The 27,376-nt window shown below is 49.0% G+C and overlaps 1 protein-coding gene across 2 annotated transcripts; it reads right to left on the bottom strand.

The window, feature by feature from the left end:
• Nucleotides 1-1,024: 1,024 nt before the first annotated feature.
• rab30 (RAB30, member RAS oncogene family) lies at nt 1,025-26,326 on the bottom strand. 2 transcript variants are annotated; one of them, XM_036965304.1, is made up of 5 exons: nt 26,170-26,326; nt 23,330-23,428; nt 21,061-21,144; nt 17,379-17,562; nt 1,025-7,224 (listed from the first exon to the last, which is right to left on the bottom strand). In XM_036965304.1, the coding sequence occupies exons 2-5, from the start codon at nt 23,420-23,422 to the stop codon at nt 6,971-6,973; spliced, it is 615 nt and encodes a 204-aa protein (XP_036821199.1). In that variant the 5' UTR covers nt 23,423-23,428; nt 26,170-26,326; the 3' UTR covers nt 1,025-6,970. The 2 variants fall into 2 exon arrangements, with proteins under 2 accessions (XP_036821199.1, XP_036821200.1); XM_036965305.1 differs by lacking the exon at nt 26,170-26,326 and adding an exon at nt 25,910-26,102.
• Nucleotides 26,327-27,376: the final 1,050 nt, after the last annotated feature.

Raw genomic sequence — 27,376 nt, 5'->3', positions numbered from 1 at the left:
GTATGTCTGCTCCTCTGTGTTGTTCCCTGTATGTCTGTGTTGTTCCCTGTATGTCTGCTCCGTGTTGTTCCCTGTATGTCTGCTCCGTGTTGTTCCCTGTATGCCTGTGTTGTTCCCTGTATGTCTACTCCTCTGTGTTGTTCCCTGTATGTCTGCTCTGTGTTGTTCCCTGTATGTCTGTGTTGTTCCCTGTATGTTTGCTCCGTGTTGTTCCCTGTATGTCTGTGTTGTTGTCTGTATCTGTGTTGTTCCCTGTATGTCTGTGTTGTTCCCTGTATGTCTGTGTTGTTCCCTGTATGTCTGCTCTGTGTTGTTCCCTGTATGTCTGTGTTGTTCCCTGTATGTCTACTCCTCTGTGTTGTGCCCTGTATGTATGTGTTGTTCCCTGTATGTCTGCTCCGTGTTGTTCCCTGTATGTCTGTGTTGTTGTCTGTATCTGTGTTGTTCCCTGTATGTCTGTGTTGTTCCCTGTATGTCTGCTCCTCTGTGTTGTTCCCAGTATTGTTTGTCGTGTTTATGTCCAGACGTGGTTCCTGTTCCATGTCCGTCTGTATTAAATGGGTGATTCCCTGTACCTGCGTTGGGCCGCAGAATTACAAACTTCAGCTAGCTTTAGCAACGCTAGCTACAAATCTATGTAAGTGATGGGGGGGGGGGGGGGGGGGGAAAGGCCGAATCACCTTTAAGTATAATCAAACCAAATATGAGTTGATTTCAGGTGATTTGGACAGTATTTTTTTTAGTGGTCATGAACCGTCAAAATTGTGTTTTTCATAAAATGGTTTATTTCGTGCTCACAGGCACCCATCACTTCCATAGATGTTTAGTTGTAAAATAGTGAACGACTTCCTTTAAATGATCATTAAAATTACCATTTGCAAAAACGGATGAGTCAGAAACATGAGTCATGTTTAGTGATGATTATTTAATGTACCACAGGATAGCCTTAGGGATTATTTTGTACACATGAAAGAAAAGTCATATCCAAATTAAATGTAACATCCTGATGCTTCTCTGTTTCTCAACTGTATTCTATTGAAGTATTGTACTGTATTCTATTGAAGGTTTACTGTATTCTATTGAAGGTTTTTACTGTATTCTATTGAAGGTTTTTACTGTATTCTATTGAAGGTTTTTACTGTATTCTATTGAAGGTTTACTGTATTCTATTGAAGGTTTTTACTGTATTCTATTGAAGGTTTTTACTGTATTCTATTGAAGGTTTTTACTGTATTCTATTGAAGGTTTACTGTATTCTATTGAAGGTTTTTACTGTATTCTATTGAAGTATTGTACTGTATTCTATTGAAGGTTTTTACTGTATTATATTGAAGGTTTTTACTGTATTCTATTGAAGGTTTTTTACTGTATTCTATTGAAGGTTTTTACTGTATTCTATTGAAGTATTGTACTGTATTCTATTGAAGGTTTTTACTGTATTCTATTGAAGTATTGTACTGTATTCTATTGAAGGTTTTTACTGTATTCTATTGAAGGTTTACTGTATTCTATTGAAGGTTTTTCACTGTATTCTATTGAAGTATTGTACTGTATTCTATTGAAGGTTTTTACTGTATTATATTGAAGGTTTTTACTGTATTCTATTGAAGGTTTTTTACTGTATTCTATTGAAGGTTTTTTACTGTATTCTATTGTAGGTTTTTACTGTATTCTATTGAAGGTTTTTTACTGTATTCTATTGAAGGTTTTTACTATATTCTATTGAAGGTTTTTTACTGTATTCTATTGAAGGTTTTTACTGTATTCTATTGAAGTATTGTACTGTGTATTTCTCCCTCTCGAGTCTCTAGACCATAGAAGAAAAGGTACGAGACATGAAACATGGATAAACACAGTTTGACCAAGTTACTCAGCACTGTAGCAGTTTGACCAAGTTACTCAGCACTGTAGCAGTTTGACCAAGTTACTCAGCACTGTAGCAGTTTGACCAAGTTACTCAGCACTGTAGCAGTTTGACCAAGTTACTCAGTACTGTAGCAGTTTGACCAAGTTACTCAGCACTGTAGCAGTTTGACCAAGTTACTCAGCACTGTAGCAGTTTGACCAAGTTACTCAGCACTGTAGCAGTTTGACCAAGTTACTCAGTACTGTAGCAGTTTGACCAAGTTACTCAGCACTGTAGCAGTTTGACCAAGTTACTCAGTACTGTAGCAGTTTGACCAAGTTACTCAGCACTGTAGCAGTTTGACCAAGTTACTCAGCACTGTAGCAGTTTGACCAAGTTACTCAGTACTGTAGCAGTTTGACCAAGTTACTCAGTACTGTAGCAGTTTGACCAAGTTACTCAGCACTGTAGCAGTTTGACCAAGTTACTCAGCACTGTAGCAGTTTGACCAAGTTACTCAGTACTGTAGCAGTTTGACCAAGTTACTCAGTACTGTAGCAGTTTGACCAAGTTACTCAGTACTGTAGCAGTTTGACCAAGTTACTCAGCACTGTAGCAGTTTGACCAAGTTACTCAGCACTGTAGCAGTTTGACCAAGTTACTCAGCACTGTAGCAGTTTGACCAAGTTACTCAGTACTGTAGCAGTTTGACCAAGTTACTCAGTACTGTAGCAGTTTGACCAAGTTACTCAGTACTGTAGCAGTTTGACCAAGTTACTCAGTACTGTAGCAGTTTGACCAAGTTACTCAGCACTGTAGCAGTTTGACCAAGTTACTCAGTACTGTAGCAGTTTGACCAAGTTACTCAGTACTGTAGCAGTCAAAAGACAGCAATATCAGCTAGATTAACATTAGTTTGATCAAATACTGTTCAGGAGGACAAAAAAAAGTATATATATATATATTTATATATAGCCAGTAATATAAAAGAAAAGTGCTAAGTTAAAATACAGGCGTTACAACAAACAAGAAATTTAAATATTAAAACTACACTATCAATATACAGCAGATTATGATGCTTGGTAACAACAGTACACCATGGCGATCAGGTCTAGAAAATAAAGCTAGAAGACACTCAAATATATGGCAGGAGCTGTAAGATAAAAACACCAAAAGCATAAGAATATGGAATACAGTACTAATTATCCTGAAATCCAGACCTGTTTTATGCCAACATTCCAACATTCCACAAGGAGTACAAAGGAGTGGAATGTTAGTACAAACAGACTGGTACCCAGGCTACAAATAATTCTGTGTACAAAACTAAAAATCGAAAATGTTTTGCTTTCAAAGAAAAATGTGGTAATATAGAATGCATGACACTTTCAAATCACGGCAAACGTTGGGCAATCAACTACAGATGTAGTCTCTTAATTTGATCACTCTTTTGTTGCTGAGAATTGCAAACGTTTTAAAAATGCTTCTAAAGTTTGTCATTTCCACTTTGAAATTTCAGACTCAAGTTGCCCTAACGAAAAACGTATAAACCCCCCCAACGAAAAAAAAAAAAAAAAATGTTCATTAATTATAATCCACATAATAATTCACATTTCCTGTGATTGGTCACTCTAAAAATCACAATAGATCACATGAGATGTCATGGACTCATCTTAATATTAGATTCATTGTGATGTCTGGAAACAGCTGACACTCATTTAAATCGAACCATGTGTTTAGAAACAGCAGATTGCCCCTTTAAAAAAAAAATCAACCGCGAAGAAAACAAATACATTTCTAACTTAATGTTTTAAAACACTTGGAAAAAGTTTAAATATATTTCCCGTGCAGCTAACTAGAGGCTATGGGTTAACTGAATAGTTAATGTAGTGCATTATTAAAATGCATTATCAAGTAACGATGCATTCATCGAAATACAAATAATACAATTGGCGATAAACAGAATTGTGTTTAACTGAAGAATAAATATAATCTATTCTTGAGTACGGGTTTGATTTTCATATTAGACAACATGAAAATGTGAAAAACAAAGGAGCAGCAGGTAATATGTTGAGAATCTATTTTAAACTAAAAAAATATAGATTCACAGTTCCATTGTAATAACATGTGCAAACAATCAGACGAATGCATTAAGGGAATTGTTACGTTTAGTCATAGACGCGGGTCCATTATCCGAAATGAACATCATTCATGAACACTGGTACATTATCTGAAATGAACATCATTCATGAACACTGGTACATTATCTGAAATGAACATCATTCATGAACACTGGTCCATTATCTGAAATGAACATCCATCATTCATGAACACTGGTACATTATCTGAAATGAACATCATTCATGAACACTGGTCCATTATCTGAAATGAACATCCATCATTCATGAACACTGGTCCATTATCTGAAATGAACATCCATCATTCATGAACACTGGTCCATTATCTGAAATGAACATCATTCATGAACACTGGTACATTATCTGAAATGAACATCCATCATTCATGAACACTGGTCCATTATCTGAAATGAACATCATTCATGAACACTGGTACATTATCTGAAATGAACATCCATCATTCATGAACACTGGTACATTATCTGAAATGAACATCCATCATTCATGAACACTGGTCCATTATCTGAAATGAACATCCATCATTCATGAACACTGGTCCATTATCTGAAATGAACATAATTCATGAACACTGGTACATTATCTGAAATGAACACCATTCATGAACACTGGTACATTATCTGAAATGAACATAATTCATGAACACTGGTACATTATCTGAAATGAACATCATTCATGAACACTGGTACATTATCTGAAATGAACATCCATCATTCATGAACACTGGTACATTATCTGAAATGAACATCATTCATGAACACTGGTCCATTATCTGAAATGAACATCCATCATTCATGAACACTGGTACATTATCTGAAATGAACATCCACCATCATTCATGAACACTGGTCCATTATCTGAAATGAACATAATTCATGAACACTGGTACATTATCTGAAATGAACACCATTCATGAACACTGGTACATTATCTGAAATGAACATCATTCATGAACACTGGTACATTATCTGAAATGAACATCATTCATGAACACTGGTACATTATCTGAAATGAACATCCATCATTCATGAACACTGGTACATTATCTGAAATGAACATAATTCATGAACACTGGTACATTATCTGAAATGAACACCATTCATGAACACTGGTACATTATCTGAAATGAACACCATTCATGAACACTGGTACATTATCTGAAATGAACACCATTCATGAACACTGGTACATTATCTGAAATGAACACCATTCATGAACACTGGTACATTATCTGAAATGAACATCCATCAATCATTCATAAGACAAAAGCAGACAAAAAACAATACTTCAGCATCGTCCCTATTCTCTATAATAGCACACTACCTTTTGACCAGAGCCCATAGGGGCTCATAGGGCTGTGGTCAAAAGTAGAGAGCACGGACTACATGGAGGATAGCGTGGGATACACACACACACACACACACGACTGCTTTCTTTATCACACCGCTCTGCATTGTATTCAGGCGTGTCAAACTACATACACCATTTGCCACTTGAGTGAATTGAGCCGAGAGACAAAATGACTTGTGCAAATCAATTTTATAATAATGCTAAGGTTTGAAATGAGTTAAAGTCACACTGGGTGTTTGCTACTTGAAGGAATTTTAACTTTAACTTATGAGCTCTCGGACATAAAGTGTACTGATGAGGAATAAACACAAAACCCTTTATTGATCACTTCTGGTAAATTGATCTTTTCCATTTCTTTCAATACTTGTAAAAAATTTTTTTTAAAAATGGCCCCAATCAATTACTCAATAACCAATAGGTCAACTGAGGAAGCCTAAATCGGAAGGGTATATAATATCTATATATTACAGTGCCTTGCGAAAGTAAGTTTGATTTGTTAAAAAAGTTTGAAATATCCAATAAATGTCGTTCCACTTCATGATTGTGTCCCACTTGTTGTTGATTCTTCACAAAAAAAAGACAGTTTTATATCTTTACGTTTGAAGCCTGAAATGTGGCAAAAGGTCGTAAAGTTCAAGGGGGCCGAATACTTTCGCAAGGCACTGTAAATGTTGTGCATTGTAGAGGTAGGCTACAATAGCTAACTAACAAACCATTTCGTGTAGCATGCGTCAAAATTTAAATGCATAAGTGTTTGAATTGTATTTTTATATATATATAAAAGTGGTTGGGTGGATTCTCATTCACACACATTAATCTATTCAATCCTATTCAGATCATTTGTTGTTGACAAATTAAAGAACTCGAATTGGGCTGTACATGTCCTGTTTGTGAGGAAATAATTGTGGTGCTTTTGAAAATCAGGTGCTGGTAATAGCTACTCCTGGATATTTGTGTTTTTAATCTACCCACCAACTCACAGGACAGGAGGCACAACCCCCCTCTCTCCGTTGAATGAATGAATGGTGTATGAATACATTTAACCTCTTAAAACCTTCCTCAGATTTCCTTTGGGGGAAAAAATAAATAAAAATAAATCCCAATATATTACATCAGTTTGCAACAAGGCCTATAGTACAGTCTGTTCAATCCCGTTGCACCAGGGATATAAGGTTATGTACTCCCATCTAGTGGCAGCAACTTGTATTGCATCCTCTCAACATTTCTATTCCCACAGAGGATAAAACAACAAGAAGGTGATTGGACAGATCATACTGTTGAATGTAAAAAATAAAAAAGGCCATGGGAGGGACTCTCAAAAGAGTGACTGACAAGTGGCACCATGAAGTCTGGGACAAAACAGACAAGAAAGAGGCATCCTGTCATCTCCGATCCTCTGCGTTAGGTCTATGTCGTAGTGCACTCAGCACAGCTGCATGGCCAGAATACAGTACAGGGTGGTGTTCAATAGGCATTCAACTTGGGAAGAAAAACGTCCCGAAAACAGAGGGTTAGCGGAAGGTACTGAGCTAAATCTGTCCGATAAGAACCCCCCCTGTTGGTGTTGGTGTTGTGCCCTTATGAACAGGAATGAACACGACCCAGCACTCTAGAATCTGACCTAGTTAGTGCTGCAGCAACCTAGGTAGCTGATGGTTTTCCCCTCTCCTGGCATAGCGTTAGCCGTGTCATTGTTGTCCAGCGTGTTCTGTTTGGCATCGCGGATCAGCTCGCAGGCCAGATCCAGAAAGAGCTTCTCCACGTTATCAGACTCCTTCGCGGAGGTCTCCAGATAAAGCATGCTCTGGGAGTTCGCAAACTCTTCAGCTCTCTGCCTCATGACTTCCCTCTTCTCCGCTAGGTCGATCTTATTGCCTGGGAGGGGGGGGTGAAAGGAAAAAGAGAAGGTCGATCTTATTGCCTGGGAGGGGGGGTGAAAGGAAAAAGAGAAGGTTGATCTTATTGCCTGGGAGGGGGGGTGAAAGGAAAAAGAGAAGGTTGATCTTATTGCCTGGGGGGGGGGGGTGAAAGGAAAAAGAGAAGGTTGATCTTATTGCCTGGGGGGGGTGAAAGGAAAAAGAGAAGGTCGATCTTATTGCCTGGGGGGGGGGGGGGGGGTGAAAGGAAAAAGAGAAGGTCGATCTTATTGCCTGGGAGGGGGGGTGAAAGGAAAAAGAGAAGGTCGATCTTATTGCCTGGGGGGGGTGAAAGGAAAAAGAGAAGGTCGATCTTATTGCCTGGGGGGGGGGTGAAAGGAAAAAGAGAAGGTTGATCTTATTGCCTGGGAGGGGGGGTGAAAGGAAAAAGAGAAGGTTGATCTTATTGCCTGGGGGGGGGGGGGGTGAAAGGAAAAAGAGAAGGTCGATCTTATTGCCTGGGGGGGGGTGAAAGGAAAAAGAGAAGGTTGATCTTATTGCCTGGGAGGGGGGGTGAAAGGAAAAAGAGAAGGTTGATCTTATTGCCTGGGGTGGGGGGGGGGTGAAAGGAAAAGGAGAAGGTCGATCTTATTGCCTGGGGGGGGGGGGGTGAAAGGAAAAAGAGAAGGTCGATCTTATTGCCTGGGGGGGGGGGGGGGGGGTGAAAGGAAAAAGAGAAGGTCGATCTTATTGCCTGGGGGGGGGGGGGGTGAAAGGAAAAAGAGAAGGTCGATCTTATTGCCTGGGAGGGGGGGTGAAAGGAAAAAGAGAAGGTCGATCTTATTGCCTGGGAGGGGGGGGGGGGGGTGAAAGGAAAAAGAGAAGGGAAATATGCGTCTGTGTGACTGTAAACTTCAATGACATTGAATGAAATACACTGGAAGAGAATGGACATGTTCCTCTTTTCATATTGACCGTCAGCCATAGTGTCTAGTGTACAGGCTGATTCTTACGGTGTGACTTTAACCTCTCATCGCTGACATTAAGCATCAACGACACTGTTGGATCTTGTTCACAAGTTCTGTTCTTTGCCCCAAAAAAATAATAACAACGTTCCAAGAAGGGAGTTATCCATTGTAAATATTTTCAATAGCAGATAGGATGGAAAGCGTCCAATTTTAATATATTTTTTAATTTAACCTTTATTTAACTAGGCAAGTCAGTTAAGAACAAATGTTTTATTTTACAATGACGGCCTACCCCTCCCCAAACCCTCCCCTAACCCTCCCCAAACCCTCCTCAAACCCTCCCCTACCCCTCCCCAAACCCTCCTCAAACCCTCCCCTAACCCTCCCCAAACCCTCCCCAAACCCTCCCCTACCCCTCCCATACCCCTCCCCTAACCCTCCCCAAACCCTCCCCTAACCCTCCCCTAACCCTCCTCAAACCCTCCCCAAACCCTCCCCTACCCCTCCTCAAACCCTCCCCTAACCCTCCTCAAACCCTCCCCAAACCCTCCCCTACCCCTCCTCAAACCCTCCCCAAACCCTCCTCAAACCCTCCCCAAACCCTCCCCTAACCCTCCTCAAACCCTCCCCTAACCCTCCCCTACCCCTCCCCAAACCCTCCCCTACCCCTCCCCAAACCCTCCCCTAACCCTCCCCAAACCCTCCCCTACCCCTCCCCAAACCCTCCCCTACCCCTCCCCTAACCCTCCCCAAACCCGGACGACGCTGGACAAATTGTGTACCGCCCTATGGGACTCCTGATCACGGCCGGTTGGATACAGCCTGGGGGACCTATGGGACTCCTGATCACGGCCGGTTGGATACAGCCTGGGGGCCCTATGGGACTCCTGATCACGGCCGGTTGGATACAGCCTGGGGGACCTATGGGACTCCTGATCACGGCCGGTTGGATACAGCCTGGGGGCCCTATGGGACTCCTGATCACGGCCGGTTGGATACAGCCCGGGGGCCCTATGAGACTCCTGATCACGGCCGGTTGGATTCAGCCCGGGGGCCCTATGGGACTCCTGATCACGGCCGGTTGGATACAGCCTGGGGGACCTATGGGACTCCTGATCACGGCCGGTTGGATACAGCCCGGGGGCCCTATGGGACTCCTGATCACGGCCGGTTGGATACAGCCTGGGGGCCCTATGGGACTCCTGATCACGGCCGGTTGGATACAGCCCGGGGGCCCTATGGGACTCCTGATCACGGCCGGTTGGATACAGCCTGGGGGCCCTATGGGACTCCTGATCACGGCCGGTTGTGATACAGCCTGGGGGCCCTATGGGACTCCTGATCACGGCTGGGGGCCCTATGGGACTCCTGATCACGGCCGGTTGTGATACAGCCCGGGGCCCTATGGGACTCCTGATCACGGCCGGTTGTGATACAGCCCGGGGCCCTATGGGACTCCTGATCACGGCCGGTTGTGATACAGCCTGGGGCCCTATGGGACTCCTGATCACGGCCGGTTGTGATACAGCCCGGGGCCCTATGGGACTCCTGATCATGGCCGGTTGTGATACAGCCTGGGGGCCCTATGGGACTCCTGATCACGGCCGGTTGTGATACAGCCTGGGGGCCCCATGGGACTCCTGATCACGGCCGGTTGTGATACAGCCTGGGGGCCCTATGGGACTCCTGATCACGGCTGGGGGCCCTATGGGACTCCTGATCACGGCCGGTTGGATACAGCCTGGGGGCCCTATGGGACTCCTGATCACGGCCGGTTGGATACAGCCTGGGGGCCCTATGGGACTCCTGATCCCGGCCGGTTGGATACAGCCTGGGGGCCCTATGGGACTCCTGATCACGGCCGGTTGGATACAGCCTGGGGGCCCTATGGGACTCCTGATAACGGCTGGGGGCCCTATGGGACTCCTGATCACAGCCGGTTGGATACAGCCCGGGGGCCCTATGGGACTCCTGATCACGGCCGGTTGGATACAGCCCGGGGGCCCTATGGGACTCCTGATCACGGCCGGTTGGATACAGCCCGGGGGCCCTATGAGACTCCTGATCACGGCCGGTTGGATACAGCCTGGGGGCCCTATGGGACTCCTGATCACGGCCGGTTGGATACAGCCTGGGGGCCCTATGGGACTCCTGATCACGGCCAGTTGGATACAGCCTGGGGGCCCTATGGGACTCCTGATCACGGCCGGTTGGATTCAGCCCGGGGGCCCTATGGGACTCCTGATCACGGCCGGTTGGATACAGCCTGGGGGACCTATGGGACTCCTGATCACGGCCGGTTGGATACAGCCCGGGGGCCCTATGGGACTCCTGATCACGGCCGGTTGGATACAGCCTGGGGGCCCTATGGGACTCCTGATCACGGCCGGTTGGATACAGCCCGGGGGCCCTATGGGACTCCTGATCACGGCCAGTTGGATACAGCCTGGGGGCCCTATGGGACTCCTGATCACGGCCGGTTGGATACAGCCCGGGGCCCTATGGGACTCCTGATCACGGCTGGTTGGATACAGCCTGGGGGCCCTATGGGACTCCTGATCACGGCCGGTTGTGATACAGCCTGGGGGCCCTATGGGACTCCTGATCACGGCTGGGGGCCCTATGGGACTCCTGATCACGGCCGGTTGTGATACAGCCCGGGGCCCTATGGGACTCCTGATCACGGCCGGTTGGATACAGCCTGGGGGCCCTATGGGACTCCTGATCACGGCCGGTTGGATACAGCCCGGGGGCCCTATGGGACTCCTGATCACGGCCAGTTGGATACAGCCTGGGGGCCCTATGGGACTCCTGATCACGGCCGGTTGGATACAGCCCGGGGCCCTATGGGACTCCTGATCACGGCTGGTTGGATACAGCCTGGGGGCCCTATGGGACTCCTGATCACGGCCGGTTGTGATACAGCCTGGGGGCCCTATGGGACTCCTGATCACGGCTGGGGGCCCTATGGGACTCCTGATCACGGCCGGTTGTGATACAGCCCGGGGCCCTATGGGACTCCTGATCACGGCCGGTTGTGATACAGCCCGGGGCCCTATGGGACTCCTGATCACGGCCGGTTGTGATACAGCCTGGGGCCCTATGGGACTCCTGATCACGGCCGGTTGGATACAGCCTGGGGGCCCTATGGGACTCCTGATCACGGCCGGTTGGATACAGCCTGGGGGCCCTATGGGACTCCTGATCCCGGCCGGTTGGATACAGCCTGGGGGCCCTATGGGACTCCTGATCACGGCCGGTTGGATACAGCCTGGGGGCCCTATGGGACTCCTGATAACGGCTGGGGGCCCTATGGGACTCCTGATCACAGCCGGTTGGATACAGCCCGGGGGCCCTATGGGACTCCTGATCACGGCCGGTTGGATACAGCCCGGGGGCCCTATGGGACTCCTGATCACGGCCGGTTGGATACAGCCCGGGGGCCCTATGAGACTCCTGATCACGGCCGGTTGGATACAGCCTGGGGGCCCTATGGGACTCCTGATCACGGCCGGTTGGATACAGCCTGGGGGCCCTATGGGACTCCTGATCACGGCCAGTTGGATACAGCCTGGGGGCCCTATGGGACTCCTGATCACGGCCGGTTGGATTCAGCCCGGGGGCCCTATGGGACTCCTGATCACGGCCGGTTGGATACAGCCTGGGGGACCTATGGGACTCCTGATCACGGCCGGTTGGATACAGCCCGGGGGCCCTATGGGACTCCTGATCACGGCCGGTTGGATACAGCCTGGGGGCCCTATGGGACTCCTGATCACGGCCGGTTGGATACAGCCCGGGGGCCCTATGGGACTCCTGATCACGGCCAGTTGGATACAGCCTGGGGGCCCTATGGGACTCCTGATCACGGCCGGTTGGATACAGCCCGGGGCCCTATGGGACTCCTGATCACGGCTGGTTGGATACAGCCTGGGGGCCCTATGGGACTCCTGATCACGGCCGGTTGTGATACAGCCTGGGGGCCCTATGGGACTCCTGATCACGGCTGGGGGCCCTATGGGACTCCTGATCACGGCCGGTTGTGATACAGCCCGGGGCCCTATGGGACTCCTGATCACGGCCGGTTGTGATACAGCCCGGGGCCCTATGGGACTCCTGATCACGGCCGGTTGTGATACAGCCTGGGGCCCTATGGGACTCCTGATCACGGCCGGTTGTGATACAGCCCGGGGCCCTATGGGACTCCTGATCATGGCCGGTTGTGATACAGCCTGGGGGCCCTATGGGACTCCTGATCACGGCCGGTTGGATACAGCCTGGGGGCCCTATGGGACTCCTGATCACGGCCGGTTGGATACAGCCTGGGGGCGCTATGGGACTCCTGATCACGGCCGGTTGTGATACAGCCCGGGGCCCTATGGGACTCCTGATCACGGCCGGTTGTGATACAGCCTGGGGGCCCTATGGGACTCCTGATCACGGCCGGTTGGATACAGCCTGGGGGCCCTATGGGACTCCTGATCACGGCCGGTTGGATACAGCCTGGGGGCCCTATGGGACTCCTGATCACGGCCGGTTGGATACAGCCTGGGGGCCCTATGGGAGTCCTGATCACGGCCGGTTGGATACAGCCTGGGGGCCCTATGGGACTCCTGATCACGGCTGGGGGCCCTATGGGACTCCTGATCACAGCCGGTTGGATACAGCCCGGGGGCCCTATGGGACTCCTGATCACGGCCGGTTGGATACAGCCCGGGGGCCCTATGGGACTCCTGATCACGGCCGGTTGGATACAGCCACGGGGCCCTATGGGACTCCTGATCACGGCTGGGGGCCCTATGGGACTCCTGATCACGGCTGGGGGCCCTATGGGACTCCTGATCACGGCCGGTTGTGATACAGCCCGGGGGCCCTATGGGACTCCTGATCACAGCCGGTTGGAAACAGCCTGGGGGCCCTATGGGACTCCTGATCACGGCTGGGAGCCCTATGGGACTCCTGATCACGGCCGGTTGGATACAGCCCGGGGGCCCTATGGGACTCCTGATCACGGCTGGGGGCCTATTGGACTCCTGATCACGGCCGGTTGTGATACAGCCCGGGGGCCCTATGGGACTCCTGATCACGGCCGGTTGGATACAGCCACGGGGCCCTATGGGACTCCTGATCACGGCTGGGGGCCCTATGGGACTCCTGATCACGGCTGGGGGCCCTATGGGACTCCTGATCACGGCCGGTTGGAAACAGCCTGGGGGCCCTATGGGACTCCTGATCACGGCCGGTTGGATACAGCCTGGGGGCCCTATGGGACTCCTGATCACGGCTGGGAGCCCTATGGGACTCCTGATCACGGCCGGTTGGATACAGCCCGGGGGCCCCATGGGACTCCTGATCACGGCCGGTTGGAAACAGCCTGGGGGCCCTATGGGACTCCTGATCACGGCCGGTTGGATACAGCCTGGGGGCCCTATGGGACTCCTGATCACGGCCGGTTGGATACAGCCTGGGGGCGCTATGGGACTCCTGATCACGGCCGGTTGTGATACAGCCCGGGGACCTATGGGACTCCTGATCACGGCCGGTTGTGATACAGCCTGGGGGCCCTATGGGACTCCTGATCACGGCCGGTTGGATACAGCCTGGGGGCCCTATGGGACTCCTGATCACGGCCGGTTGGATACAGCCTGGGGGCCCTATGGGACTCCTGATCACGGCCGGTTGGATACAGCCTGGGGGCCCTATGGGACTCCTGATCACGGCCGGTTGGATACAGCCTGGGGGCCCTATGGGACTCCTGATCACGGCCGGTTGGATACAGCCTGGGGGCCCTATGGGACTCCTGATCACGGCTGGGGGCCCTATGGGACTCCTGATCACAGCCGGTTGGATACAGCCCGGGGGCCCTATGGGACTCCTGATCACGGCCGGTTGGATACAGCCCGGGGGCCCTATGGGACTCCTGATCACGGCCGGTTGGATACAGCCACGGGGCCCTATGGGACTCCTGATCACGGCTGGGGGCCCTATGGGACTCCTGATCACGGCTGGGGGCCCTATGGGACTCCTGATCACGGCCGGTTGTGATACATCCCGGGGGCCCTATGGGACTCCTGATCACGGCTGGGGGCCCTATGGGACTCCTGATCACAGCCGGTTGGATACAGCCCGGGGGCCCTATGGGACTCCTGATCACGGCCGGTTGGATACAGCCCGGGGGCCCTATGGGACTCCTGATCACGGCCGGTTGGATACAGCCACGGGGCCCTATGGGACTCCTGATCACGGCTGGGGGCCCTATGGGACTCCTGATCACGGCTGGGGGCCCTATGGGACTCCTGATCACGGCCGGTTGGATACAGCCTGGGGGCCCTATGGGACTCCTGATCACGGCTGGGGGCCTATGGGACTCCTGATCACGGCCGGTTGTGATACAGCCCGGGGGCCCTATGGGACTCCTGATCACGGCCGGTTGGATACAGCCACGGGGCCCTATGGGACTCCTGATCACGGCTGGGGGCCCTATGGGACTCCTGATCACGGCTGGGGGCCCTATGGGACTCCTGATCACGGCCGGTTGGAAACAGCCTGGGGGCCCTATGGGACTCCTGATCACGGCCGGTTGGATACAGCCTGGGGGCCCTATGGGACTCCTGATCACGGCTGGGAGCCCTATGGGACTCCTGATCACGGCTGGGGGCCCTATGGGACTCCTGATCACGGCCGGTTGTGATACAGCCCGGGGGCCCTATGGGACTCCTGATCACAGCCGGTTGGAAACAGCCTGGGGGCCCTATGGGACTCCTGATCACGGCTGGGAGCCCTATGGGACTCCTGATCACGGCCGGTTGGATACAGCCTGGGGGCCCTATGGGACTCCTGATCACGGCTGGGGGCCTATGGGACTCCTGATCACGGCCGGTTGGAAACAGCCTGGGGGCCCTATGGGACTCCTGATCACGGCCGGTTGGATACAGCCTGGGGGCCCTATGGGACTCCTGATCACGGCTGGGGGCCCTATGGGACTCCTGATCACGGCTGGGGGCCCTATGGGACTCCTGATCACGGCCGGTTGGAAACAGCCTGGGGGCCCTATGGGACTCCTGATCACGGCCGGTTGGATACAGCCTGGGGGCCCTATGGGACTCCTGATCACGGCTGGGAGCCCTATGGGACTCCTGATCACGGCCGGTTGGATACAGCCCGGGGGCCCCATGGGACTCCTGATCAAGGCCGGTTGGAAACAGCCTGGGGGCCCTATGGGACTCCTGATCATGGCCGGTTGGATACAGCCTGGGGGCCCTATGGGACTCCTGATCACGGCTGGGAGCCCTATGGGACTCCTGATCACGGCCGGTTGGATACAGCCTGGGGGGGGGCCCCATGGGACTCCTGGTCACGGCTGGGGGCCCTATGGGACTCCTGATCACGGCCGGTTGGATACGGCCCGGGGGCCCTATGGGACTCCTGATCACGGCCGGTTGGATACAGCCCGGGGGCCCTATGGGACTCCTGATCACGGCCGGTTGGATACAGCCCGGGGGCCCTATGGGACTCCTGATCACGGCCGGTTGGATACAGCCCGGGGGCCCTATGGGACTCCTGATCACGGCTGGGGGCCCTATGGGACTCCTGATCACGGCCGGTTGGATACAGCCCGGGGGCCCTATGGGACTCCTGATCACGGCCGGTTGGATACGGCCCGGGGGCCCTATGGGACTCCTGATCACGGCCGGTTGTGATACAGCCTGGGGGCCCTATGGGACTCCTGATCACGGCCGGTTGTGATACAGCCTTGGGGCCCTATGGGACTCCTGATCACGGCCGGTTGGATACAGCCTGGGGGCCCTATGGGACTCCTGATCACGGCCGGTTGGAAACAGCCTGGGGGCCCTATGGGACTCCTGATCACGGCCGGTTGGATACAGCCTGGGGGCCCTATGGGACTCCTGATCACGGCTGGGAGCCCTATGGGACTCCTGATCACGGCCGGTTGGATACAGCCCGGGGGCCCCATGGGACTCCTGATCACGGCCAGTTGGAAACAGCCTGGGGGCCCTATGGGACTCCTGATCATGGCCGGTTGGATACAGCCTGGGGGCCCTATGGGACTCCTGATCACGGCTGGGAGCCCTATGGGACTCCTGATCACGGCCGGTTGGATACAGCCTGGGGGCCCTATGGGACTCCTGATCACGGCTGGGGGCCCTATAGGACTCCTGATCACGGCCGGTTGGATACGGCCCGGGGGCCCTATGGGACTCCTGATCACGGCCGGTTGGATACAGCCCGGGGGCCCTATGGGACTCCTGATCACGGCCGGTTGGATACAGCCCGGGGGCCCTATGGGACTCCTGATCACGGCCGGTTGGATACAGCCCGGGGGCCCTATGGGACTCCTGATCACGGCTGGGGGCCCTATGGGACTCCTGATCACGGCCGGTTGGATACAGCCCGGGGGCCCTATGGGACTCCTGATCACGGCCGGTTGGATACGGCCCGGGGGCCCTATGGGACTCCTGATCACGGCCGGTTGTGATACAGCCTGGGGGCCCTATGGGACTCCTGATCACGGCCGGTTGTGATACAGCCTTGGGGCCCTATGGGACTCCTGATCACGGCCGGTTGGATACAGCCTGGGGGCCCTATGGGACTCCTGATCACGGCCGGTTGGATACAGCCTGGGGGCCCTATGGGACTCCTGATCACGGCCGGTTGGATACAGCCTGGGGGCCCTATGGGACTCCTGATCACGGCCGGTTGGATACAGCCCGGGGGCCCAATAACAACATCCATTTTATACATTTTCTATTAAGCTTTTCACTCTGATAAAATCCCTTCCCAAATTCTACAGTGGAGGCATGGTAACCTAACCCTGTGGAACAATTGCATCTAATATTAGCTTGTTATCCCATTGTCTGATAAAACTACAGAAATGAGTTACCGGTAAGTACGTCTTTAGGACATCTGACCCTACCCTGATAAGCCAATAGCACATTTAAAGATGCCATCTACTTTTAATACCAAATAACTTTTTGATTTCCTACGTTGAGCTAGTCCTTGGACTGATGACCATAGCTTTTGTATGGGCTTGACCTTTAACCAGAGGGACATTGACATCAATGCGATGTGATGCGACGCACTGCTTTTGGTCCACAATGAGCTCTGGTCAAACATAGTGCACTTTCTAGGCAATAGGATGTCATTTAGTACACACTTTACTACAGAATGTGGAATGCTATCTCACCGACTAAAATAGTGACCACGGTGGTGTTGGCATACTGCTCAATCTCCCTCAGCCATTCTGGAAGGCACCGGAAGGAGTCCTCACACGTGATGTCATAGGTGAGGATGAGTGCGTTGGCACTCCGGTAGTAACTCTGGGTGATGGAACGGAAACGCTCCTGGCCTGCTGTGTCCCAGATCTGCAGCTGGATGAAAATATTTAAAAAAAGTGTTCAAATCACATTATCACAGCTCTTTATCCAGAGCTCCTTAGTCCTTCGTCTAACGTTTGATTCGGACAACCACACGTCACAGACAACGTTTTTTTTTTTTTGTTGAATTTTTACCCCTTTTTCTCCCCAATTTCGTGGTATCCAATTGTTGTAGTAGCTACTATCTTGTCTCATCGCTACAACTCCCGTACGGGCTCGGGAGTGACGAAGGTTGAAAGTCATGCGTCCTCCGATACACAACCCAACCAAGCCACACTGCTTCTTAACACAGCGCGCATCCAACCCGGAAGCCAGCCGCACCAATGTGTCGGAGGCTACACCGTGCACCTGGCAACCTTGGCTAGCGCGCACTGCGCCCGGCCCGCCACAGGAGTCGCTGGTGCGCGATGAGACAAGGAGATCCCTACCGACCAATCCCTCCCTAACCCGGACGACGCTAGGCCAATTGTGCGTCGCCCCACGGACCTCCCGGTCGTGGCCGGTTACGACAGAGCCTGGGCGCGAACCCAGGGACTCTGATGGCACAGCTGGCGCTGCAGTACAGCGCCCTTAAACCAGTGCGCCACCCGGGAGGCCGTCACAGACAACGTTTGTTCTTCGATTCTCATGATGAGAGACAAAATCTGGCGTTGGAAAAATAATACGGTCGCACATTACTAACGATAAAGCAGTTACAACGGATTTATAGAGCATTTATAGACACGACAGAGATGCGTGATAAACCTTTTACAGCAGGGATCGTCAACTAGATTCCTTCACAGCAGGGATCGTCAACTAGATTCCTTTACAGCAGGGATAGTCAACTAGATTCCTTCACAGCAGGGATAGTCAACTAGATTCCTTCACAGCAGGGATAGTCAACTAGATTCCTTCACAGCAGGGATCGTCAACTAGATTCCTTTACAGCAGGGATCGTCAACTAGATTCCTTTACAGCAGGGATCGTCAACTAGATTCCTTTACAGCAGGGATCGTCAACGAGATTCCTTTACAGCAGGGATCGTCAACGAGATTCCTTTACAGCAGGGATCATCAACGAGATTCCTTTACAGCAGGGATCATCAACGAGATTCCTTTACAGCAGGGATAGTCAACTAGATTCCTTTACAGCAGGGATCGTCAACTAGATTCCTTTACATCAGGGATCGTCAACTAGATTCCTTCACAGCAGGGATCGTCAACTAGATTCCTTTACAGCAGGGATCGTCAACTAGATTCCTTTACAGCAGGGATCGTCAACTAGATTCCTTTACAGCAGGGATCGTCAACTAGATTCCTTTACAGCAGGGATCGTCAACTAGATTCCTTTACAGCAGGGATCGTCAACGAGATTCCTTTACAGCAGGGATCGTCAACGAGATTCCTTTACAGCAGGGATCGTCAACGAGATTCCTTTACAGCAGGGATCATCAACGAGATTCCTTTACAGCAGGGATCATCAACGAGATTCCTTTACAGCAGGGATCATCAACGAGATTCCTTTACAGCAGGGATCATCAACGAGATTCCTTTACAGCAGGGATCATCAACGAGATTCCTTCACAGCAGGGATCATCAACGAGATTCCTTTACAGCAGGGATCATCAACGAGATTCCTTTACAGCAGGGATCGTCAACGAGATTCAGCCGCAGGCCGATTTCTTCTTGAGTGAATGGTCAGGGGGTCATAACATAATTATAAATAATGTGTAGACTGCAAATTGACTGCAAGAAGCCCGAAACAGATATAATATTTCACTAAAACATGATAATACATTTATGTACCATCACACATACAGTGGGGCAAAAAAGTATTTAGCCAGCCACCAATTGTGCAAGTTCTCCCACTTAAAAATATGAGAGGCCTGTAATTTTCAACATAGGTACACTTCAACTATGACAGACAAAATGAGGGAAAAAAATCCAGAAAATCACATTGTAGGATTTTTAATGAATTTATTTGCAAATAATGGTGGAAAATAAGTATTTGGTCAATAAAAATTTATCTCAATACTTTGTTATATACCCTTTGTTGGCAATGACAGAGGTCAAACATTTTCTGTAAATCTTCACAAGGTTTTCACACACTGTTGCTGGTATTTTGGCCCATTCCTCCATGCAGATCTCCTCTAGAGCAGTGATGTTTTGGGGCTGTTGCTGGGCAACACGGACTTCAACTCCCTCCAAAGATTTTCTATGGGGTTGAGATCTGGAGACTGGCTAGGCCACTCCAGGACCTTGAAATGCTGAAAGACCCAGCCACGTTTCATCTTCAATGCTTTGCTGATGGAAGGAGGTTTTCACTCAAAATCTCACGATACATGGCCCCATTCATTCTTTCCTTTACACGGATCAGTCGTCCTGGTCCCTTTGCAGAAAAACAGCCCCAAAGCATGATGTTTCCACCCCCATGCTTCACAGTAGGTATGGTGTTCTTTGGATGCAACTCAGCATTCTTTGTCCTCCAAACACGACGAGTTAAGTTTTTACCAAAAAGTTATATTTTGGTTTCATCTGACCATATGACATTCTCCCAATCTTCTTCTGGATCATCCAAATGCTCTCTAGCAAACTTCAGACGGGCCTGGACATGTACTGGCTTAAGCAGGGGGACACGTCTGGCACTGCAGGATTTGAGTCCCTGGCGGCGTAGTGTGTTACTGACGGTAGGCTTTGTTACTTTGGTCCCAACTCTCTGCAGGTCATTCACTAGGTCCCCCGTGTGGTTCTGGGATTTTCGTTCTTGTGATCATTTTGACCCCACGGGGTGAGATCTTGCGTGGAACCCCAGATCGAGGGAGATTATTAAGTCTTGTATGTCTTCCATTTCCTAATAATTGCTCCAACAGTTGATTTCTTCAAGCAAAACTGCTTACCTATTGCAGTTTCAGTCTTCCCAGCCTGGTGCAGGTCTACAATTTTGTTTCTGGTGTCCTTTGACAGCTCTTTGGTCTTGGCCATAGTGGAGTTTGGAGTGTGACTGTTTGAGGTTGTGGACAGGTGTCTTTTATACTGATAACAAGTTCCAACAGGTGCCATTAATACAGGTAACGAGTGGAGGACAGAGGAGCCTCTTAAAGAAGAAGTTACAGGTCTGTGAGAGCCAGAAATCTTGCTTGTTTGTAGGTGACCAAATACTTATTTTCCACCATAATTTGCAAATAAATTCATAAAAAAATTCTACAATGTGATTTTCTGGATTTTTTTCCCCTAATTTTGTCTGTCATAGTGGAAGTGTACCTATGATGAAAATTACAGGCCTTTCTCATCTTTTTAAGTGGGAGAACTTGCACAATTGGTGGCTGACTAAATCATTTTATGCCCCACTGTATCTCTCTATTCTGCATGAGAATATTTTGAAACAGTTTTGCTGAGTTGCTGTTGGGGCCAAGTAAAATCACCCGCGGGTCAAATTCGGCCCATGGGACGCCAGTTGGGCAACCCTGCTTTATAGAACTCTAAAGTAATTGTACATGAAGTGTGATTGACACACCTTTACTTTTTCCCCTTTGATCTCCACAGTCTTGATCATGAAGTCAACTCCTATGGTAGCCCCTTGTCCAGGGGGGAAAAGGCCCTGGGAAACGGAACGGAAAAAATTTACAGAATTTAAAATAATTGTTTTTTTTCGCAACTCACTGATGAGATTGATGTATGATCACGATACTAACCTGAGTGAACCATCTGACCAGGCAGGTTTGGTGTATGATTACGATACTAACCTGAGTGAACCATCTGACCAGGCAGGTTTGGTGTATGATTACGATACTAACCTGAGTGAAGTGTCAGACTAGGCAGGTTTGGTGTATGATCACGATACTAACCTGAGTGAACCATCTGACTAGGCAGGTTTGGTGTATGATTACGATACTAACCTGAGTGAACCATCTGACCAGGCAGGTTTGGTGTATGATTACGATACTAACCTGAGTGAACCATCTGACCAGGCAGGTTTGGTGTATGATCACGATACTAACCTGAGTGAACCATCAGACCAGGCAGGTTTGGTGTATGATTAGGATACTAACCTGAGTGAAGTGTCAGACTAGGCAGGTTTGGTGTATGATCACGATACTAACCTGAGTGAACCATCTGACTAGGCAGGTTTGGTGTATGATTACGATACTAACCTGAGTGAACCATCTGACCAGGCAGGTTTGGTGTATGATTACGATACTAACCTGAGTGAACCATCTGACCAGGCAGGTTTGGTGTATGATCACGATACTAACCTGAGTGAAGTGTCAGACTAGGCAGGTTTGGTGTATGATCACGATACTAACCTGAGTGAACCATCTGACTAGGCAGGTTTGGTGTATGATTACGATACTAACCTGAGTGAAGTGTCAGACTAGGCAGGTTTGGTGTATGATTACGATACTAACCTGAGTGAACCATCTGACCAGGCAGGTTTGGTGTATGATTACGATACTAACCCGAGTGAACCATCTGACCAGGCAGGTTTGGTGTATGATTACGATACTAACCTGAGTGAACCATCTGACCAGGCAGGTTTGGTGTATGATTACGATACTAACCTGAGTGAAGTGTCAGACTAGGCAGGTTTGGTGTATGATCACGATACTAACCTGAGTGAACCATCTGACTAGGCAGGTTTGGTGTATGATCACGATACTAACCTGAGTGAAGTGTCAGACTAGGCAGGTTTGGTGTATGATTACGATACTAACCTGAGTGAACCATCTGACCAGGCAGGTTTGGTGTATGATTATGATACTAACCTGAGTGAAGTGTCAGACTAGGCAGGTTTGGTGTATGATTACAATACTAACCTGAGTGAGCCATCTGACCAGGCAGGTTTGGTGTATGATTACGATACTAACCTGAGTGAACCATCTGACCAGGCAGGTTTGGTGTATGATCACGATACTAACCTGAGTGAGCCATCTGACCAGGCAGGTTTGGTGTATGATCACGATACTAACCTGAGTGAGCCATCTGACCAGGCAGGTTTGGTGTATGATTACAATACTAACCTGAGTGAAGTGTCAGACTAGGCAGGTTTGGTGTATGATCACGATACTAACCTGAGTGAGCCATCTGACCAGGCAGGTTTGGTGTATGATCACGATACTAACCTGAGTGAAGTGTCAGACTAGGCAGGTTTGGTGTATGATTACGATACTAACCTGAGTGAACCATCTGACCAGGCAGGTTTGGTGTATGATTATGATACTAACCTGAGTGAAGTGTCAGACTAGGCAGGTTTGGTGTATGATTACAATACTAACCTGAGTGAGCCATCTGACCAGGCAGGTTTGGTGTATGATTACGATACTAACCTGAGTGAACCATCTGACCAGGCAGGTTTGGTGTATGATCACGATACTAACCTGAGTGAGCCATCTGACCAGGCAGGTTTGGTGTATGATCACGATACTAACCTGAGTGAGCCATCTGACCAGGCAGGTTTGGTGTATGATTACAATACTAACCTGAGTGAAGTGTCAGACTAGGCAGGTTTGGTGTATGATCACGATACTAACCTGAGTGAGCCATCTGACCAGGCAGGTTTGGTGTATGATCACGATACTAACCTGAGTGAACCATCTGACCAGGCAGGTTTGGTGTATGATCACGATACTAACCTGAGTGAACCATCTGACCAGGCAGGTTTGGTGTATGATCACGATACTAACCTGAGTGAGCCATCTGACCAGGCAGGTTTGGTGTATGATCACGATACTAACCTGAGTGAGCCATCTGACCAGGCAGGTTTGGTGTATGATCACGATACTAACCTGAGTGAAGCGTCGGACTAGGCAGGTTTTCCCAACACCAGCATTTCCTATTAGTACAATTTTGAACAGGTAGTCATAATCTTCCATGCTCATCCTAAACTGTTGATGAAAAGAGAGAGAAAGAAAGGGTGGGGGGAGAGAGAGAGAGAGGGTGGGGGGAGAGAGTGAGAAAGGGAGAGAGAGAGAGAGAAAGGGTGGGGGGAGAGAGTGAGGGTGGGGGGAGAGAGTGAGAAAGGGAGAGAGAGAGAGAGAAAGGGTGGGGGGGAGAGAGTGAGAAAGGGAGAGAGAGAGAGAAAGGGTGGGGGGAGAGAGTGAGAAAGGGAGAGAGAGAGAGAGAAAGGGTGGGGGGAGAGAGTGAGAGGGTGGGGGGAGAGAGTGAGAGAGAAAGGGTGGGGGGAGAGAGTGAGAAAGAGAGAGAAAGGGTGGGGGGAGAGAGTGAGAAAGAGAGATAGAAAGGGTGGGGGGAGAGAGTGAGAAAGAGAGAGAGAAAGGGTGGGGGAGAGAGAGAGAGAGAGGGGGGAGAGAGAGAGAGAGAGAGAGAAAGGGTGGGGCGAGAGAGTGAGAAAGAGAGAGAAAGGGTGGGGGGAGAGAGTGAGAAAGAGAGAGAAAGGGTGGGGGGAGAGAGTGAGAAAGAGAGAGAGAGAAAGGGTGGGGGGAGAGAGTGAGAAAGAGAGAGAGAGAAAGGGTGGGGGGAGAGAGTGAGAAAGAGAGAGAGAAAGGGTGGGGGGAGAGAGAGAGAGAGAAAGGGTGGGGGGAGAGAGAGAGAGAAAGGGTGGGGGGAGCGAGAGAGAGAAAGGGTGGGGGGAGCGAGAGAGAGAGAGAGAGAGAGAGAAAGGGTGGGGGGAGAGAGAGAGAGAGAGAGAGAGAGAGGGTGGGGGAGAGAGAGAGAGAGAGGGGGGGAGAGAGAGGGGGGGTGGGGGAGAGAGTGAAAGAGAAAGAGAGAGAAAGGGTGGGGAGAGAGCGTGAAAGAGAGAGAAAGAGAGGGGGGAGAGAGAGAAAGAGAGAGAAAGAGCGAGAGAGAGAAAAAGAGAGAGAGAGAGAAAGAGAGAGAGAGAAAGAGAGAGAGAGAGAGAAAGAGCGAGAGAGAGAGAATGAGAGAGAGAGAGAAATCAATGGATTGAATAACAGAATATTCTAGGTCATTCTGCAGAGGTAAACAACAACGTGTGGACGCCCTAATACAAATACTGACCTTGCATTAAAATGATTCTTTATAAACCTCCTGTTTGGCTACACTGCCTCTTCCTACCGGTTCCTTGAGCATAGTTTAGATAACGTCACCGATATTTAGCATGGCAACAAGTGCACAATACAGAATTTAAGTAAAGGCCTATTCCCAAAACGAGGTGTTGAGTAGTTCTGCATTTCATCAACAGCGGCAATAGCTGCTCTTGAAGCTTTTGAGGTTCTACAAGTGAAAGAAAACAACTGTTGACATTTAACCAGCATCTGACAGTAAGTGTTTAGTTCCAAATGCTGCCTTTTATGCATCACATCAAAAGAACCATTGTGTTTCCCTGAAGCACATTCAGTGTTTTTTCCTCTTGAAGGATCCAAGATGTTGCTATGGCAGGGCCTAGTGTGCCTGCATGTGTCTTTATGGACTGGTTGCCAGGGGCTAATGGTGTGATGTTGGGAAGACTGCAAGGAGAAGTCCACACACACACAGAGAGAGAGAGAGAGAGAGACAGAGAGAGAAGAGAGAGAGAAGAGAGAGAGAAAGAGAGAGAGAAAGAGAGAGAGAAAGAGAGAGAGAAAGAGAGAGAGACAGAGAGAGACAAGAGAGAGACAAGAGAGAGAGAGAGAGAGAGAAAGAGAGAGAGACAGAGAGAGACAGAGAGAGAGACAGAGAGAGAAAGAGAGAGAGAGAGACAGAGAGACAGAGAGAGAAAGAGAGAACGAGAGAGAACGAGAGAGTGAACAATCAAAGCCAACAACCTCTTTAGCTAGCCACTAGTTACTATCAAATTACAGCCTCGTAACATATGCATTGGAGATAGTACGCTATATTTTATCCTAATACTGTTTTAAATATCATACAGGGGTTTCTGCTTTGAAGTAGGCCTATCATGTGGCAAACCTGGAAAGGAAAAGAGAAATTACATGATGCAGCTAGATTTAAGTGATGGCCTAGTTACTTTCACGGGTTTCAAATGCAATCTCTCGCTAACGTTATTAGCAAGTTACTGATACCAAACCAAATGTATTGACCGTCCATAACCGAAAGAGCCCTGGCTAAGGCCCCCCAGCCACCCCCACCCAATTCACAATTACATGAACAAAACATGTCCTATTACCATTGTTCTAGTCTACCTGTCTATAACATTTATATATTATTAACATTTCATTACAACAACAACAAAATAACAATCCAATCCGTATCGGGGGGGCAAAAACAAAGGCTAGCGGCATATTATTTCTCTTGGAATAACAAGACTATCATATTTTTTCCAGGGAGGGTATGCATCCGTGGCTAAAGCTGCAGCATATGTTAACTGGCTGGGTGCATTGATTTAGCTACCTAGCTAGCTAGCTGGTCAGCAACCTCTCTTGTTAATAACTTATTAACATATCGCTCACCTAAACTGGGGGGAAAATGCATCTTTTGTAGTTGTTATCTAGTAGCTACAAACTAAGATCTGATCTATATAAAAAAAAAAAAGAAGCAAACAAGCTAATTACATAGCATGCGATGGTTTCCCCTCCCAGAAAACAGCTAACGTACGTCAGCTAGCCTTTTAGCTAGGTACCTAGCTAGTTCAGTCGCTAGCAAAGATGCTTCATATGCCAATTGGTTAGCTAAATAATCGTGACATTTTAAAAATACTAACTACACTTACCACAAACGTGGGGATATTCCCCCGACTTTTCAAAGTATTTCGATATGCATTCAGTCTGCTTAGCAAAATCTGCAACAGGGCTTTTTCACCAACAGTGTTTGTTCCCTCAGCCTCAGCAACAGCAGTAGGGGTTTTCAGTAGTTACCACAGCCACAAATTAAAAAATGGGTAATATCATAAAACATGTGCTTCATTTAAGGTTAGGGTTAAGCACAAGGTTATCATGGTGGTTAAGGTTAGATTTAAAATCACATTTTATGAAGACATTTTTTTATATATATTTTTATATTGCATGAACTGTAGTCTCTCTTGGCTACTATGGTATGGTATGCACTGTTTATTACGTGTTTGTTTCCTGACCAGCCATTGAAGTAATACACAAAGTACAGGAGGGATATGATGATGATGATGATGATGTAGTAGGGAGTCATCAACCAGGGTAACTACATTATTACAGAATGACCACTGCTGTTCATTGATTATTTATTGCCATTCGTATCTATCGATTTATCCTGCTACTGGTCACTCACTATATTACTCCCCCACACTCTCCACACATACCATCCTACTGTTTATTATCTATCCTGTTGCCTAGTGAATTTACCCCTGCCTCTATGTACATATCTACTTCAATGACATTTACATTTTTAGTCATTTAGAAAACACTGTTATCCAGAGCGACTTACAGTTGGTGCATTCATCTTAAGACAGCTACAGTAGGTGAGACAACCACATATCACAGGCAAAGTAATTACATTTTTACTTAATAAAGTAGCTATCAGCAAGGTCTGAGCTATTAAAGTCAAGTGTAAATGTTAGTTCACGAGGTGGGTGGGGGGGGGGGGGGGGGGTACTGTGGGATTATTTAAGATACTCCTTGAAGAGGTAGGGGTTTCAGATGTTTTCGAAAGATGGGCAAGGACTCTGCCGTCCTACCTTCAGGGGGAGGCTGGTTCCACCATGGAGGTGCCAGGACAGAGAAGAGCTTGGACTGGGCTGAGCGAGAGCAGGGACCAGGGACCAGGGAATCTTGTTTCTCATGGTCTGAGAGTCCTTTAGGTGCCTTTTGGAAAATTCCAAGCGGGCTGTCAGGTGCCTTTTACTGAGGAGTGGCTTCCGTCTGGCCACTCTACCTTGATGCACTGTCAACTGTGGGACCTTATATAGACAGGTGACAGCCTTTCCAAATGTTTATTTATTTATTTTA

Source organism: Oncorhynchus mykiss, chromosome 27 (genome assembly GCF_013265735.2).
Source record: "Oncorhynchus mykiss isolate Arlee chromosome 27, USDA_OmykA_1.1, whole genome shotgun sequence".
Classification (NCBI taxonomy): domain Eukaryota; kingdom Metazoa; phylum Chordata; class Actinopteri; order Salmoniformes; family Salmonidae; genus Oncorhynchus; species Oncorhynchus mykiss.
Note: the sequence above shows the minus strand (reverse complement) of the source record. Positions and strands in the feature narration are given on the sequence as shown.